Source organism: Oenanthe melanoleuca, chromosome 5, assembly GCF_029582105.1.
Source record: "Oenanthe melanoleuca isolate GR-GAL-2019-014 chromosome 5, OMel1.0, whole genome shotgun sequence".
In the NCBI taxonomy this organism is placed as follows: Eukaryota; Metazoa; Chordata; class Aves; order Passeriformes; family Muscicapidae; genus Oenanthe; species Oenanthe melanoleuca.
In genome coordinates, this window is record NC_079339.1 from 1,156,301 (window position 1) to 1,173,686 (window position 17,386).

At 43.7% G+C, this 17,386-nt stretch overlaps 2 protein-coding genes across 5 annotated transcripts in view; one reads left to right on the plus strand and one right to left on the minus strand.

Moving 5' to 3' along the window:
• The first annotated feature begins 800 nt into the window (after positions 1-800).
• LOC130254492 (NADH-cytochrome b5 reductase 2) lies at positions 801-11,894 on the plus strand. 2 transcript variants are annotated; one of them, XM_056494099.1, is made up of 9 exons: positions 801-1,350; positions 1,740-1,886; positions 2,453-2,525; positions 3,526-3,632; positions 4,648-4,777; positions 5,505-5,588; positions 6,088-6,173; positions 6,695-6,794; positions 7,726-11,894. In XM_056494099.1, the coding sequence occupies exons 1-9, from the start codon at positions 1,336-1,338 to the stop codon at positions 7,896-7,898; spliced, it is 915 nt and encodes a 304-aa protein (XP_056350074.1). In that variant the 5' UTR covers positions 801-1,335; the 3' UTR covers positions 7,899-11,894. The 2 variants fall into 2 exon arrangements, with proteins under 2 accessions (XP_056350074.1, XP_056350075.1); XM_056494100.1 differs by having other exon boundaries at positions 801-1,341.
• Positions 8,225-17,386, minus strand: part of PPFIBP2 (PPFIA binding protein 2) — an 89,935-nt gene continuing 80,773 nt past the window's right edge. For 2 of the 3 annotated variants that reach the window (XM_056494093.1, XM_056494092.1), the window contains 8 exons: positions 17,005-17,133; positions 15,930-16,080; positions 15,666-15,777; positions 15,154-15,242; positions 14,435-14,557; positions 13,824-13,949; positions 12,892-13,080; positions 11,889-12,235 (listed from right to left, as the gene is read on the minus strand). In XM_056494093.1, the coding sequence (XP_056350068.1) occupies positions 12,047-12,235; positions 12,892-13,080; positions 13,824-13,949; positions 14,435-14,557; positions 15,154-15,242; positions 15,666-15,777; positions 15,930-16,080; positions 17,005-17,133 (1,108 nt within the window). In that variant the 3' untranslated portion in view covers positions 11,889-12,046. Of the gene's footprint in view, positions 9,931-10,580; positions 10,647-11,888; positions 12,236-12,891; positions 13,081-13,823; positions 13,950-14,434; positions 14,558-15,153; positions 15,243-15,665; positions 15,778-15,929; positions 16,081-17,004; positions 17,134-17,386 lie in introns of those variants that run through there. The other variant, XM_056494091.1, reaches the window with a different exon arrangement.

Sequence of the window (17,386 nt, forward strand, 5' to 3'; positions counted from 1 at the left end):
ATTAAAATTTAATGGGATTCTGATTTAATTTTTAGGTGAGGATCTGTGATTCTGGTTAGCTTTGGAATGGTGTCCTGCTCTCTGTGCTCCTCTGCCTGTGGAGATAACACATTCCATGCCTTTCTGTGCCCAAAAGGACATGACAACCCCATTCCCATGGCATCTTCCCTGTTTTCTTTTACCCTTGCTTTTTTTCCCTTGCACTTTTTGAGGGCAGATTTATTTCTTATTTAGGAATCCATTCATTATTGTGCTTTGGGTGCACAGAAATGCTGCTGTTTCTTCATCTGAAGTGACCAGTTTGACTTTGCTACCCTTCCTTTTCTTTTTCTTCACAGCAAGAATAGCAATGTTGGAACCCAGACACCTGGGATTTTTGAGCTTTCTGTGCTTTCTTGCACTGACCCCCTGGGGAACACTGCTTTTGACCTGAGCCTTGGAGAAGGCTTCCAAATTTGAGTGATGGAGTTAGTGTTAGAAGTGTGTGAAGGGTTTTGAATTTGAAGTACAGTAACAGGTATGGGACAAGGTGGAGGATTTTGCTTTCTGTCTTCTTCCTTCTTCTTCATGGTTTCAGGCAGTAGTTTCTGGTTGGAGAGTCAGTGCTGCACTGCAGGTCACAGGAGTTTGGTTATTGGGTCAAAAGTAAAAAGAATATAGATGTTAGTTCTTTATTGGATTGTTTAGCTTTAAAAACCTTTATAACTAGCTAGGTTCAGCTCCATTTTGCTTGCTTTTAGCTGGTAGCTGTAAGTGTGGCGGAACTCTGTACTTTAGATAAGATTAATAAACAACCAAGCCTGAACACGATAAAATTAGTCTCCTTCGCGTTTTCAATCCTGACTCTGAATAAGACAGAAGAAAGCAAAGACAAGGCAGAAATTAAGTGGTGCAGTTACCACAATGACACGGCAAGGCTCTGCCCAGGGAGGCGCTGGGGTCACTGTCCCTGTTTGAGGAAAGGCCGGACATGGCACTCAGCGCCACGGGCTGGTGACACGGTGCTGCCCGGCCACAGGCTGGCCTCGCTGATCTCACAGGCCTTTCCCAACCTCATCGATCCGCTGAAATCAAGAATTTGGCTGCCGGGGCAGCCTGACCAACGGGGCTCACGGCAAGCGGCCAGTCAAGGCGGAAACGGGAAGAGGAACCGTGGGGAGGATCCCGAGGAGGAGCCGGGAGGAGGAACCAGGGGGAGGATCCCGAGGAGGAACCAGGGGGAGGATCCCGAGGAGGAACCGGGAGGAGGAACCAGGGGGAGGATCCCCAGAAGGAACCAGGGGGAGGATCCCGAGGAGGAAGCGTGAGGCGGGAGCTGAGAACGGCAAGGCCGCCATGGAGGTGCTTGCGGTGAGGGAATGGGGCTGGGGCTGGGGCTGGGGCTAGGGCTGGGGCTGGTCCAGGCCGTGCCCCCTCACGGATCGCCATGCCCCCTCACGGATCGCCATGCCCTCACACACGGGTCGCCATGCCCCCTCACGGATCGCCATGCCCTCACACACGGGTCGCCATGCCCTCACACACGGATCGCCATGCCCTCACACACGGGTCGCCATGCCCCCTCACGGATCGCCGTGCCCTCACACACGGATGGCCGTGCCCTCACACACGGATCGCCGTGCCCTCACACATGGATCGCCGTGCCCTCACACACGGGTCGCCGTGCCCTTACCGCCTTCCCTTCTCCTCCTCCTCACGGGCCGCCGTGCCCTCACCGCCTGCCCTTCTGTTTCTTACAGGCAGCGCCCGTGGCCATCGCCGTGGCCGTGGTGGCGGCGTCCGCCCTGCTGCTGCTGCTGCTGCGCGGGCCGGCGCGGAGGCCGAGCGGGCCCGTCACGCTGCAGGACCCGCTGGCCAAGTACCCGCTGCGGCTGCTGGACAAGGAGGTGCCCGGGGCTCTGGGGGCTCTGGGGACTCGGGGCACGGCGGGGCTCTGGGCCCAGAACCCTCCAAGGATGGCTGTGACCCCCGCAGCCACCCTGTGATGCTCCCGGGGTGGGGCAGAGTGTGTAAAAGCGTTTGTGCGGCGCTGCCAGCTGGTGTTTCCCGATGCTCGGCGTGTTTAAGTGCTGCTGGCCGTGTTCCTCCCTCGGTTCCTGCCCTGGGTGCACCCTGAGCTTCTGCACGCCCTGTGCTCCCTGATCTTTGGCCACAAGCATGAAATATGCTCTTCTGGCCCTGGGCACAGTGTTTCCTGATTTTATCTATTTAAGGATGCTGTAGGGATTGTGCAGGAAGGCACAGGTCACTCCTTGTGCAAGTAAAGAGGAGAAAAGTGCTTCTGAAAGTCCTGGTTGTTTCAGCTTTATTTTTCAAAGCCGTTTCTCTGTTGTTTCCCAGCATTTGGCTTGCATGCTAACAAATAGCAGGCTTGCTAAAGCATGTTGTGTTGAGTAGAGTTTGAGATTCAAGGTAGTGCTGATGCTGACCTTGTTCTAACTTTGGTTTTTAGGAAATCAGTCATGATACTAAGAAATTCAGATTCGGGCTACCCTCAATGAATCATGTATTAGGATTACCTGTAGGTAAGTACTGTAAACACTTAGTTACTTATATTTCTGGTTTCACACAGTTCTTGGAACTTCTGACTGTGAATTGAAGGCTTAGCAAAGCAAGGAGTTGAAAGCTGCATCTGAATGCTGCTGTGTCAGAGAGAAATGTCAGGTTTCTCAGGAGGTTGTATTTCTGTATTTGTTTTGTGAGTGCTTTGCCCAGCACACTTGTGTGGTGTAGGTTAGGAATGGAGCAGTGAAACTGAACTGAGCCTGATGGAATTTGTCACCAGTCAGGATATTAAGCAAGAGTGGTCATATTTCTTATTTACTTCTACTTCCATCTGGTCTCCTCAGTCTATTGGCAATTGCCCTCCTGGTTTTGGCAAGTACAGTCACACATGTAGAGGAGAGAAGGGACAACTGCTGTCTGGGAAGATGCTGAAATACTGTTTTTTCTGTGCATGCACTTACCTTTGAGTTACAGACATTTGCATGCAACTGTGTCTGGAGTTGTGTAGCATGAATTTCCTGTACCCTGGAACTCTGATAGCACTGAACCTTGGACCTTGAGTCAGTGCTGGATAATCTGTGCAGGGGAAAGCCTCTGCCTCTGATCTGCAGATGTGGCTCTGTTTGTTCTGCACTGTTTGGCAGCTCCCTGTGCTTTGTGGCAGGTGTCAGGGACACCCCATTGCATGTCCTTGCATGCTGCCTGTCTCTTTCCAAACTCTCTTCTGCCTTATATGGGGAAGAGTAATGGAATTAACTAGACAAATGACAAACCAACTTCGATGTGCTCTGCAATGCTTGTGTTTATCCAGACTTATTCTTAAAAACTTAGGAATAAGATCCTGAAACTATTATTACTTCATGGGAGATTCCTGCTCTGTGCTGAAAAAAGAGAAAAAACAATGTTTCATGGAGCATTTGTATGGCAAAGATTTTCTTTGTAGCAGGTTCCAGTACCTGCCTTTCCCTCTTGTCCTTCAGGGATGAAAAGCATGATCAGATTGTAATTCTTTCTCCTCAGGCCAGCATGTTTACCTTTCTGCAAAAATTGATGGGAGTCTGGTGATTCGAGCCTATACCCCTGTTTCCAGTGATGAGACAAAAGGTTATGTTGATTTAATTATAAAGGTAAATTTTGTCTTCCTTTAATATAGATGAGTTGCTAACTGGAAGGAGGGCAAGTACTTCATTTTAGTGAGGTGGTTTCCTTTGATTTAGTCATCGAATTTCACTGTCTTTCATTCAAATTTCATTAAATTTCATTTTCATTGGATCTCATCTTTTTCAAATAGGGTGACTGCATGGCAAACAGCCCATTTCACATTGCCCTTGAATAGTAAGTTGTATCCTGTGCATCTGCTGTGTGGCACTGTGGGGTGGCAGAGGAGGAGTAGAGGGAAGAGAGAACCACTTCCCTGGCAACACTTTAGGAATTCCCCAAATATCTTTTATTTGGCAGTGCATGGATACTGATCTCTCTCCCTCTAGATGCCTGTGCTGCTGCTAATGCTATGCTTACTGCAAAGAGCTCTAAGCAGAAAACAAGTCAAACAAGGGAAATCCTTTAAGCTAGGGGATGCAGGATTATCTCATCCCAGGACTTCTGGATCTCCTAATCCTTTTCTCTGATAGAGTTTGTCCTTAGGCAAAAATCCAGACTTTTTTTTTTTTTTTTTTTTTTTTTTTTTGCATGCTCTGTTCTTCGTGTTGCAAGGGTAGTGAATGGCTATGAAGTGCTTAATCCTTCTTACGTGCTTTGAAAGCTGAAAAAGCTGTTGTGTGGCTGAGTGGGAAAGTTTCAGAAGGAAAAGATGCAGCAATGCTGTTTTCAGAAGGAGCAGCTACAAAAATGGGGTTACATAAGGCAACAGTGAAATGAGGGCAGCAGCACATAATCTGCCTTCCACCCATCCCTGTTATCCTGGCTGTTTGCAGGGAGCAGAGGGACATGTGCCCAACAGCACATTTTATTTATTTTGGCTGCTTCCTGTTGCAAGACTCAAGAGAGGACTGAGAGCAAAGAATTGCCTTGATTTCTTTCTCAGGTGCTGAATGTCAGGCCTGCAGGACCCTGTTCTACAGTTTGTGATACTGGCTGCAGGAAAGTTAGTGGTTGGTCATGTGCAAATGATTGTTCTTACAGGTCTACCACAAAAATGTGAACCCCAAGTTTCCAGAAGGTGGGAAGATGTCCCAGTATCTAGATAACATGAAGATTGGAGATACCATTGATTTCAGAGGGCCAAATGGACTGCTGGTCTACAAGGGGACAGGTACTGTGACACAGAGGTGGGAGAGCAAAAGGGAGGTATTGGTTATTTTCAGAGGTGCTTTATAAAACTTGACAACTGCAGACAATTTTTTTTTAAGTTGAAAAGAGGAAAAACCACCTTTTCTAGGCTTGACCATGAGCCTGTCAGAGTTGATATGATGGGAAAGAGTACTTTGTGTAAGGAATAACTGATGAGTGTCTCACTCCTGAGACTATAAATCTGAAAAAATTGCTATTGCATTTTGTGACTGAGAGGTCTGCACTGGAAATAAAATACCTCAGCTATACATGCAGAGGGAGATGCTCCAGATGCTTCTAAGCAAGTGAGATTGTGGCTTAAAATGTCCTCTGAGAATCCCAGTGCTGTTACTGAATTACCAGCTGACTGAGAGCCAGCTCCATTTCATAATCAAGCCAGGTCTGAGTTGACTGTGAGGAAATAATCTCAAAGAAGTAATCCTCTTGTAGGATACAAGTGAAAGATTTTGCACTGATCTCAACTGAGAGGAGTTGTACACTCAAGTCTCACCTCAGAGTGCTCAGCACTTCTCTGGATGCTGACCTCCTGTGACCAGCAATCTCCTGATGGATCTATCTCAGCAAAAGGGAGGGATTTTCAGAAGATTGTCTTTGTTGATTGATCATCTGTAGTAATTTATTCCTGTGGAATTTGTATCCATGTTTGTTTGGAAGCTAATGTGCCTATAGGTTTGGAATATTTCTTCTAGGTACCTTTCTTATCAAGCCTAATAAGAAGTCTGAAGCAGAGAAGAAGTTTGCAAAGCACCTTGGGATGATAGCTGGAGGAACAGGTAAAACTAACCTCATCATATGGAGTGTCTAGAGAGTGAAAATATCTTTGTGGATATATGTGGGAACTATCACTGTACTTTAGTAGTACTTACACCTGCATTTCTTTTCATGGTGGCAACACTGAGGCATTCCAGTGGTTTGAGCTCAGTCCTAGGGAGTAGCAACCTGAGGGTTTGAATACTAATTTACCTTGTGACCTCAGAGAACTCGCTTCATTAGTGACAAAAAGTATTCTAAGAGAATGTCTTGAGGGTAAAATTATGGGATAGAGAATCCTGAAGGGAAAAGCCCTGCATACAGGAATTGTGGGTTTGATTTGGAACTGTTCTTCATAACAGAAGCCCCCAATCTCTGCAGTCCACGTGGATTAGAAATCCAGAGGTGTGTAGCCATGTGCAAACTGAGATCCCATTGAAGACTGAAGGGAAGGAGCATTAATACTGAAACTGTAGCCATGGAAAGAAATACCCACTTTATAACCATTTTGGTTTTTAACAGGAATAACTCCTATGCTGCAGCTGATCCGTCAGATCACAAATGATCCTAAGGACTCCACAAAATGTTACCTCCTTTTTGCTAATCAGGTGAGAATTCTGACCCTTCTGTTTGCTCTTCTTTAATAGCCCACTTGTTTTTGCTGCCCTCTGAGCTTTTTAAACTGATGGCACATGTTTCATACTCTTTCACACTTTTAGGTGTCTCCTCACAGTTTCACTGAATTCCAGCATTAGGGAATAAATATTGTGCCCAGATCCTGATCCCTCTGCTCATCTTTGTCCTTCACTGACTTCAAGGAAACAGGATTTGTTTCCACTAATCTGTCTGTACAGTTAACCTTCACCATACTGCTCCAGGGACATTTGCCAGGGCCAGGGACAAATCCAGCTCGTTGGGATTTTAGCCTGGATTAAAAAGTTGTTCTAATTGCCATCTTTAGGGACTGTGTTTAGGTGGCTGCTAAGTCTCACAGTTTGGTTTTCATAATCTCAATTTACAGAAGCCTGTAATGATAATCATGGAAGGGGCAAAATACCAAATTACTTTCTTGATTTGCATGAATTTTATCATTGCATTTGTTGTGAATGGCAGCACTCTCATTTTGCAGACAGAAAATGACATACTGCTGAGAGCTGAGCTAGAAGACATTGCCAAGAGGCATCCTGAGCAGTTTGTGCTGTGGTACACACTGGACAGACCTCCAAAAGGTAGGGACACATGGAAATGCCTTTGCTCATCCCTGTGCAACAGCCAGAGCTTCACTCTTGCTCCAGGGGACATCAGAGTAATGTTCTTGTCTTACACTTTGAAACTCCTCAGAAACAAACCTTACCCACACCCTGTTTTAAAAAGGGATCTAAGCCAGGTGGGCCTTAAAAAGTAGCAGCTCATAATTAATTTCATTTGGGTCAGATGTGTTACTAGGTGCATCTTTTAATGTATTTCAGTTTTTGGAGTTTTCATCCAAAGTTCAGCTCTATTTTGGGCTAGCTCCCAAATCAGGTTATGTCAGCATGTTGTTCGCATTAAATTGTTTAATACCTGTAAGCATTATGTACACATCTTTGTTGTGCAGCAGCTCCAGATGAGATTCTGGTGAAACAGAGCTGCCATATGTATGGATTAAGGCATCATTTTCCTACTTGGCTCACTTCAGATGGCACATGCATTCAATAATAGTGCTGCTTGAAATAGTTTAGCATTTCTTTCCTCTTTTGTTTTTTCTTATCTCTAAACTGCTTGGCAGAGCTTTTGTTATCACCAAACTTTGTCATCTCACCACTCCATCTCAAGAAAAAAAAAATACAGGTCTCAGTACCTCTCCCTGCCACTGGGTGACCCTTCTTCACTGGAAAAGCTGTTTTACTCTTCCTTTTTATTCCTACCTCCTCATTTCTTTTACATTTCCTGATTTATTGTTGTAAGACCTCCATGGTTTACTAACCAGATCCTTGTTTTCTACACACTTGTTGTCCCATGGAAGGGATCGCTAGGTTTGAGCTGAGTGAGAAATTTAACCCTCTCCTGGTTTGCAGTGATGGTGCCATAACTTGGGTCCTCAGCTACTTCATGAGGTTTAAAAAGGCTTCAGCCTTTTTAAAGAGATTCAGAGTAATGGAATTAATTTCTCTGTTGCAGACTGGAAGTACAGCTCTGGCTTTGTCACTGCAGACATGCTGAAAGCCCACTTGCCTCCCCCTGACAGTGAGACCCTCATTCTCATGTGTGGGCCACCACCAATGATTCAGTTTGCCTGTCAGCCCAACCTGGACAAGCTTGGCTATCCCAAGAGCTGTACATTTGCTTATTAACATTGATGTCACCTGGTAAAACCTTTTCTGGAAGTACTGCATTTTTCCTACAGGAGCAGTTGATGTGCAACTGTGCAGCATGTGTGTGAGTGTGTGGTTTTTAACCCCTATCTGTGGTCTGTAACTTCATAATTTCTGAGGTCCATAACTTCATAATCACCTTGTGTGTTTTAACACTAAGAAGTTGAGAAATCATCTTCAATTGTGTGTGAGTTACTTAATCTGACCTCTGAAATTAGTATAAAACATTAATTCTGAGGGGAAAAAAATGAAGGTGAGAGGTCATCCACATGAAATTGTGTTAAATCATTCCATGGTCAGCAAGAGAGAGGGAAACATTCAGAATTTATTCATAACAGTCAAAAAATTTATACCAGTGTTGTGCTAATCAATATTTCTTCCTACGTATATTTAAAAGAAGAACCAGTTGTTTTGTGGATTGACTATTCACAGCCAGGTTAGCACAGTGACACACTGAGTTGTAAATACAGCATTGAAGGAAATAGGAAATAGTGTGTTTGGAATATCCCAGGGCTGCTGGAGCAGCCAGTCCCATTTGCAGTGCTGTAATGAGTCTGATGGCTGATTGACCTGACAAAGGATTTCAAATGCCTGTGGTACTGACTGCATTGCCAGACAGGTACATTTAATACCTTTTATTAAACATTAAACAGCACTAGTTTACTGATGCCTAGACTTATTTCTCATTCTTCTGAATTCCCCTTTTTTTGCAGTTTGCAGTGATTGAAAAGAATTTGCCTTGATTTAACCACTGTGAAAAATGAAATCATGTGTTTATCTTCTTACACCTGACCATACAGTGTAGGGTCTGTCATGAGAGAATGGTAAAGTGAGGACCAGGATGGATCACCTGTAAAAATCACCCCAGGTAGTTCTCAAAGAGCCCTTGCTGCATCCTGTGGCCAGCCCTGGAGCTTCCCTCTTGGTTTGGGAGGGTTGTGACCTGCCCTCAGAATCTAAAGCAGCACCTGCAGCCAGCAAGGAGAGAGTAATGCAAACAGCTCTGTACAAACTACTTTTCCTTACAGTTAAGGAGAGTTTTTTCTGGCATTTCTCTGTTTACCAAGAGAGCTTGTTAATATCTCATTAACACAGGAGATGTACATGTAAACAGATGCTACAAGTAATTGCTGCTGTAAAGGTGACAGCTTCACCCTCAGCCCCTCAGAAAGTGAGAGGCCATATTTCCCTCTGATGCAGTCCTGTCTAGCCCAGTACAACAGCAGCAGATTTATTTTGTCAGGTGTTTCAAAGAAAATAAATCTTTGTTTTATTCTGGTACTTTCCTGGTAGTCTCAGAGCTCCAATTTCCTGCTGCAGTTGTTTTTGCCTTAGGTAAAGATTTGTGAACATGGCAGCTTGTCATTCTAATAAAAGCAAGGATTTGATGGACAGTATTCTGTTCCATTCTTCCAATCCTACAGTGCTCTGACTTGGATAAAAAGAGGGCAGGACAGGTGCCAGTGGAAGGGAGGAGAGATGAAAATCCTCCACAGGAGTGGTGAGTGAGCCATTGCTGCTGCTCTCACCAGCACCCAGCTGAATTCCAGGTAGCTCTGGTTAGCCCCCGTGGTACAATTATATGTTAATGATTCCTGCACTGCAAGGTAACTATAAAAATAAAAAATTACAAAAGGTCTTCCATGTAACAGTACATCAACATAGCATGTAACAGGCAACTGAATAAAAGGACAAAACATTGCCAGACTCTGGACATGAGTCCCACTCCTCTCCCAGCACCTGTTTCCTACTGCATGATGTGGGAAAACAGCACAGAGGAGTTACCTGTAATGTGTGGCTACAATGACAACAGGAATTGCTACGTGGGAGGTGGCAGAGGCAGAGAAGAGGTAAAACTTTCCTGCTCCAGGCCCCCAGCTGCTCCTGGCTGCTCCTGCAGGCATGAGGTACAAGTGGTGTTCTTGGTCATGCTGGAGCATCATCTCCAGTCTTCAAAGGTGGGTGTTAAAAACCTGCTGTCGTTGAGCATTTCATCCTGGCTCAGCAGTGTCTGAAAGAACAAGGGGGGAAGGACTGAGGGTGTTTGGTGAGAGGCTCTCAGAGAGCCAGCTGCAATGAGCTCAGGCTCACAAGGTGGGAGCCACACACCCTCACACAATCAAAGGGAATTTCTTCAATAACCTTTAAATAAACTTTTTTTGCTTGAGGAAATTCTTAAAGATTTTTTTGTATGGCATGCAACTCAACTACATTCCATAATTCTTCATTATGTCTTTCAGTCACTTGTTTTTATTTTTAAGTAAATCAGCTTCTGTGGAATGAGGAAGCAAAAGTGAGCTGTTTTGTTTTGCACAGAGTTTTAGCTCATGTAAGTTTTCAAAAGTCTGTACCCCATTCCTGGCTGCTGTGACTGAGGTGGTGGTTACCTGCAAAATCTTTGAAGAAGTGTTTTCGTTAAAGGGGATGAACATCTGTCATTTTGTCAAAGAGACAGCAGAATTCATGACAAATTAGAGAGGCCTTAATGAAGCTCAGAGTTTAAAAGCAGGGGGGTTTTATGACTGAATGTCCCCCAGGCTGTAAAGAGATATTGATAAGAACAGGCCCACTTACTCTTCATTAGCAGCAGCAATGACCAATTTTCAGAGTTTTGGCAGAACACATTTGTGACTTTGGAACAAGAGAGGAATGAGTACGTACCGTGAGCTGGGTTATGCCTTGGGAAAGAGCCCCTATTTGCATTACTGTGCCTTCTGAGTGCTCCATCTGTAAAAGCAGTCAGCAACTAGTTCAAATCAGACAGCATGTGCAATTTTATTCACTCTACATGCAGCTTTGGGAGGGATCTGTGCTGGACAAATGAAGTTGGAGTCAAGTTTAAAAGCTCCTTCACAAAAATGCGTGAAAAGGCATGATTGGAAAGGAACAAGCTTAACTGATACTATCAATGAAAAGTAATACTTTCTAAGTGGTCTAACACAGATTTCTGGTAGGTTCTTTCACAGGCAAGATGCCTTTGATACAGTCCTACCTCTTTTTCTGACACAGAAATGTCCCCAGTTCTAGGGCATTGTGATTTCCTGCGTGGGCCACATGCTCAGAAGTCATGCTTAAATAGACAGACCATGCTCCTAGAGAAAAATCCATTCTTTCTGTCATGCTTGAACAACTGCACAGTGCAAGTTCTTGGCTCCAAGTTAGTGCATTCCCTCACAACTCTCAGCTGAGCAAGTGGACATCCACACACAGTCTGGGTTTGGATTCTCATTGGAAAGGACCATGGTGAGCCAGTGAACACAAATGAGATGTTAGATGCACTAAACCATGCAAATGAAAAGATTACCTTTGCAGTTAGTCTTTTCAATGTTGTGACCATTCTCTTAGCAGGCTGAAACTTTTAATGTCAGCCAGTTTGCTCCAGCTGCCTCTGTGTTGCTCTTGTGTGCTGCCAAAGTTCACACAAGGCTCCAGGAGCGCTCCGTTTTTCAGGGTTTACATCCCTTTACACAACAGCAAAGTTGAAATAAAATTTGATGGTTTTTAGGCTTCATCATTTCTCTGTATGCTGTCTAGACAGTTTCACAAGTTCACCACTACATTACAAAAGTGAATTAACTATTGGTTTATTAATAATTTGTTCATTGCTGATGCATTGTCTTCACATATATTGTCTAAGCAGAACTACTCCCCACTGTACACCATGAAAGAAAAATTCAGTTGGATTCTCTCATTACTGTCTGTTAAAAAATACAATCCAGTTGTACTTTTATATACCTTTGTACAAGTTTGTCCAAATGAATTCATTACATTAAAAAACACCCATAATGATAACAAAAAAAATAGTGTGCCATACTAAAATTATGAAAGCTAGAAGTACAAAAGTCTTGTGTTTACTCCACCCACACCCTTGACTGACAAAATACCTCGATCTTCAGAGTGTAAAGGTGTCACAGTCCTGAAAAAGGGCTTGAGGATGGATGAGTTTATGAGGATGTTGATTAAAAAAAAAAACAACCCAACTTTCTTAGTCTGGAACCCTTTCCAGTGTCCACAGGCAATACTTTTCTCAGTGAGTTCATGCGGATGTAGCAAAGAGTTTGTTACAGGGCAACATTTGGTTATTTGCAAGCTTTGGAATGCATGGAGAGGATGAGATGAGCATGGCATCAGTCTGTCTGTCCCACCTGATCCAGTTCCCTGTCACTGAAAGGACTGAGTCCTTTGTAGCCACCATAGTTTTTCGAGGTACCATTTGTAGCAGCTGGGCTTGTATCCATAGGGCAAATGTAGTCTGTTGATTCGTCAAACTTCTTTTTCCTTAAGTTTCCAAAATGTGAAAATCCAAGTTTCTTTGGCTAAAATAAGGAGTCAACACAGATAGTTTTGAGTAAGACAAGTAAGGCTGTTCTTTAAACATTCAAAATCCTCCCCTTTTTCATTTATTTACCCTGGTCATTCAAGTATGTAGATTCTGAATTAACTACATTTGTTCTCAAATTGGAGTTATGGTGTATGTTAAATGCAAAAGAGACAGAACAGACTGCCTGCTTATTTTCAGGACCAGAAACAGATACATAGTAAAAGGTCCAGAATTAAGGGAAATGTAGCACTTCTAGAATTCACCTCTCCCTGCCCATGTTTGTCCCTTATTTGTAACTCAGAGTGGAGCAGTCTGACACTGACATCTCTCCTTTAATGTTCTTTAAACATTCAAAATCCTCCCCTTTTTTATTTATTGCTATACCCTGATCATTCAAGTATGTAGATTCCGAATTAACTACATTTGCTCTCAAATTGGAGTTATGGTGGATGTTAAATGCAGAAGAGACAGAACAGACTGCATGCTTATTTTCAGGTCCTGATTGAAACAGATATATAGTAAAAGGTCCAGAATTAAGGAAAATGTAGCACTTCTAGAATTCACCTCTCCCTCCCAAGTTTGTCACTTATTTGTAACTCAGAGTGGAGCAGTCTGACACTGACATCTCTCCTTTTTGGCAGCAGTACCCACCCGAACTTTGGCAGTGGTGGTCAGAGGTGTGTATGCTGCTGACTCCATGATTTCTCTTTTTTCTTGTTGTGCCTCTGGCCCAATTAACACGTTGAAATTGGTGGTGAGGTGGCGGCGCAGGAGGGTCTTTTGGGGTGGGATATTCAGGAGCATGGCCAGCGTGTCACCGTTGAAACGAGGTTCCAGAATCTGGGAAAAGGGCAGGATTTAAAAAAAAAAAATTTTTTAATATAAATATATGCAATAGTAAACTACTGCAGTGCTTAGCAGAAGATTTCTCACTAAGTACCTGTTCACATTAGGCCTTTTATAGCTCACTCTTGGTACTGGATTTAAATAGGAAATATTTGAAAGGAGGCAAGAAAAAATGCTGAGCGTGATCAGGCAAATATGTGTTTATATTTATCATCAGACCATATGTTTGTTTAGTTTCCTTTGAGAATTTTGTGCTCTACTCAGGGTACAAACTTAATCTTAGCTTGATTTCTACCACTGCTTCTTTTGCAAAAATTCTACAGCAGTTGAATCATGGTATTTCAGAACCTTCGTATTACTGAGCTGCAAACAGTTTTGAATGTTTTGAATTAAAAAATGTCATTCTTGACTGCTGTGATTTCAGGGTGGTTATTTAGCATGGCTCAGAGTTCTGGTAAATCACTCAAACACTCAGTGATGCCTTATCAAAAAGCAAATTTTGCACAGCACAGTTCAGGTTTCCTTTTATGTGCTGCTGTCATACACTTGTGCACAGCTCAGCTTTGACTATAGAAAGTGTTTCAGCTGTTCCTTTTTTATTTTAGCTTTCCTTTGTAAAATGAAGATACGTGGGTCAGATAAAGATCCCGCTGTCATATTGCAGATGTGAACAGCAGAAAAAAGATGGTTTCTGTCACAGCCTGTCAGTTGTTAGTGGTGAAATGGTGAATTCTTACAATCAGGCCACCATGCACTCCGCTGCCTCGAAGGTTGGGTGCATATTCTGCCAGATCCACGGATCTGAGCCATTCCATCACCCTGTGGTTGGACCACTGCACCACGTCGGAAGCAGAGACGTTGTTCTGTGGGAGGGAGCACAAAAGGTGATGGCACCACAGCCTGCACTCATAGCTCAGACAAAAACAGCCTCCCTCCTCTTCCTCCTTGTTCTTCCTGGCTGAGGGATTGCTTCTCTTCAAGGCCCCTTTCAAGCAGCCAGACCTGGTCTAGCACTGATGGAACCCCAATTGTTACATCAGGAAGTGCAACAGCAGAAATTACAGATTACAGGGATGAAAAGGGAACATTCTGTTTAATGCTAAGACAAAACTATGCTGATCAGGTAAGGCAAAAACCTTACAGATTTTAAAAATGAGGTCAGGCAAAGAGAAATCATTCCAAATTATCCTCTTGGCAGATGAGTTAACTTTTTTTCCAACTAGAAGAGAAATGCATGAGATTCAACTGCAAGTCCATAGAAGCAGTGATTCTGTTGTATCACTGTACACTGCTGACTTTCTATCCCCTTTGTGCTTGCTTAAATTAATTTATTTCAACATCCTTTTACCTCCTCAACTGGCCTCCTGCGTAGACAGTGGGGATTGAAGCTGTTGACATGCAGCACATGAATGGCACATTTAATACTCAGGTGATGCAGCTGACTGGTGACTTTGAGGAAGAGGAGGTCATTCTGTGAAGGAGAGAGACTTTTAGGTGGCACAGAACACACATCAGAACAGGTACTCTCCCCCAAGAGGAAAGAATTTAAATTTGCTGTGTAGTTTCATGTAACACTAGAGTAACTGTGGTCTAGGAAAGATGAAAGTTTATACTTTGAAGAGGGTTTTGTTAATTATCCAGACTTGGTCAGGAGAATGGGAAGAAAGCACAGTAGCTGTGTGTGGCTCATGGTGTGTTGTGGATGTGGTCAGAGTTGTACAAATCTCTGGATTTTCTGCTGTTACTTTGCTGAGTATTTTTACTAACTTGGTATGGAGAACAAGGAGCTCTAGATGTTGTACTTAAAAGAGGTAATTTTACTTTTAATTGTGGGTTGCTACTTGATATTGAAAGAAGGACTTTGCAGAAGTTAGCCCTAACATATGACTTATTTTATGGCCCTTAGGAACAGATTCCATGCACTAGGCAGCACAGAGGAGTCATTACTGGCCCTGTCTCTGTCTTGCAAAAATTCTTTAACTGCTCACATTCAAAGGAAGATTTTTAAAGTTTTTGCTTGTTCTGAAGCTGAAATTGGTAAAACTGAGGCAAAAGGACTGTACTTACCACAGTTAAGTACTGCAACATCCTCCCATCTACTCTGGATTCATGAAACTGGTCTTTGTACTGAGGTAAGCCAATGTCATCAAGCCACCCTGCAGATGTGAGAGCAATGGGGAATCAAATCCAGAGCAGTGAGAATGAAGCTCTTCTCCCCTCTTCCCTGCCCTGGCTTCATTCTGCCTATTCCCCTTTCCTGAGGACAGCCTCCTGCCAGCAGCCCCAAAGCAATTCCCACCACCCAGCTTTGTCCACACCAGCCCTGTGATATTTGACATCCAGCACGTGATGGAGCACATCCCCTGCAGCAGGATGGAGCCCACCCACTGAATTCCCTGTCTTCCCCATGGAAGAACACACCACAAGCTGTATGTTTGGATGTCAACAACACCACAAAAAACCTCAATTCTTCTCTACTGAAACTTAGTGCTTTTTAAAAGATTTTTAGTAACTGCTTAAATGTTGAATTTTGGGAGAAATTCCTTCCTAAACAATTCCATGAGAGTCCAAACACTTACGTGTCACCCAGATATGATCCAGTTGTGCAGACTTCTCATCTTGTTTTGCATTTATAGCTTTGATGGCCAAAACCAATTTCTTCCTGTGCAGTGGGTGCTTTATTCCCATTTCCTGCAACAAAAACCATTAACAAAGAGTTTAACACTAACATTAACAAAGGAGTCTGGCTTAAATCAGGTAACTAGCAAAATTGATGCTGTGGATTCCAGAAAGGCAGAGGCTGGAATGGACAGAATGAGCAGGTGGAGAGAAGCAGTGATTACCTTTTCCATGTCCTGGGGTGTGGCAGTTAACAGCGTGTGGCCTGATGTCACCCACTGCCGGGCAAAAATCACGTACTGGCCCAGGCCAAAGTCCTCCAGCCAGTTACAAACCCTCTCCGTGCTCCACTGAGCAAATGGGGCATTGTGGTCACTGGAAAGTACAAGAAACATTGGGAAAAAAATCTTAAAATGAAGAATGAAAGTCCATACTGGAAATATCATGGTGTGCCAGAGGCAGCACATCTGTCGGTGTGCTGTGTTCTGGGGTGTCCTGGGAGCTGGGCAGATAAAAATTCCCCATTTTTTTGTTTGAAAAGGAATTGCTGAATCCTCATCATTATGCAGATGGGGAGGTAATTATTCTCCTTGTTGTTCAACAAGGTGGAATTTTGCAGGCAGGGGAGATTCACAGGATGATTCTGAAATTCTTTCTAGCTGGTGTGCAATCCCACAAAGTGCTTGGACAAACTCCCCAAGAGGAGGGATGTTGGAACCCTGGAAACTGGGAGTTTTGGACTTTCTGTGCTGTCAGGCACTGACTCCCAAAAGAACACTTCTTTTAACCTGAAGCCTTAGAGAAGGCTTCCAAAATTGAGTGATAGAACTGGGATCACTGGTGTGTAGTTTGAATAGAAGTGTGCAATATCACATGGTAAAGAATTTGGGGTTTTTAGAATATAGCAATAGGTATGGGGCAAGATGGAGGTTTTAAAGTGGAACTTTCTTTTCTTCTTCGTGGGTCTAGGTGGGATCTTGTTTAATTGGATAAAAAAAATGCACTGTGGATCACAAGTGTTTGGTTATTGAGTCAAAAGTAGAAAAAAATTGTTAGTTTTTAATTAAACAATTAAGCCTTAAAAAAACATTGCAACAAGAGAGATAGATCACCATTGCTTCATTTTTAGCTTGTTAACTAAGAGTGCTGTAGCACTCATTGTAACATAGATAAAAATTAACAAACATATGAGTCCGAACATGAAATTCCTGACTGACCAAAAAAAAAAAAAAAAAAAAAAAAAAGATAAAAAGGAATAGAGGGAGTGTCTGCTGTGCCAGGGAGAGGAGGAGCCCTTACCTCTTCTGGCCCTTGGTGTCCTTGGATCGGGACAGGCGAGGTCCAGCCGTGGCCCGCAGCCCTCCCCTGCGGAACTCCGCCAGCCCCAGGTCGTCTGCAGGGAAGTTACCTGACTGAGTCCTCCGAATTCTTGCAAGACAAGAGTGCCACGACAGGGCTGTTAGCTGCTGACAGAGGATGTTTGTTCTGCCTGGAAACTACAGGGACAACTAACAGCTCTCCCTGGGAGCTGCCAATGCCAAATTCCACAGGCAGCTGAAGGAGTTCTAGGAAATTCAGTCTGGACATAACTCTGGAGGGGGAAAAAAGAGCTCTGCAGAGCAGCTGTAACACTTTGATCCAATTACTAATCCAGACTTGTTGAAGCAGATTACATTTTTCT

Excerpts from the sequence above, each read along its gene's own strand:
- LOC130254492 (XM_056494099.1), top strand. Across the intron at positions 2,526-3,525 it reads TGTATTAGGATTACCTGTAG|GCCAGCATGTTTACCTTTCT; the intron begins GTAAGTACTGTA and ends CTTTCTCCTCAG. Across the intron at positions 4,778-5,504 it reads GCTGGTCTACAAGGGGACAG|GTACCTTTCTTATCAAGCCT; the intron begins GTACTGTGACAC and ends TATTTCTTCTAG.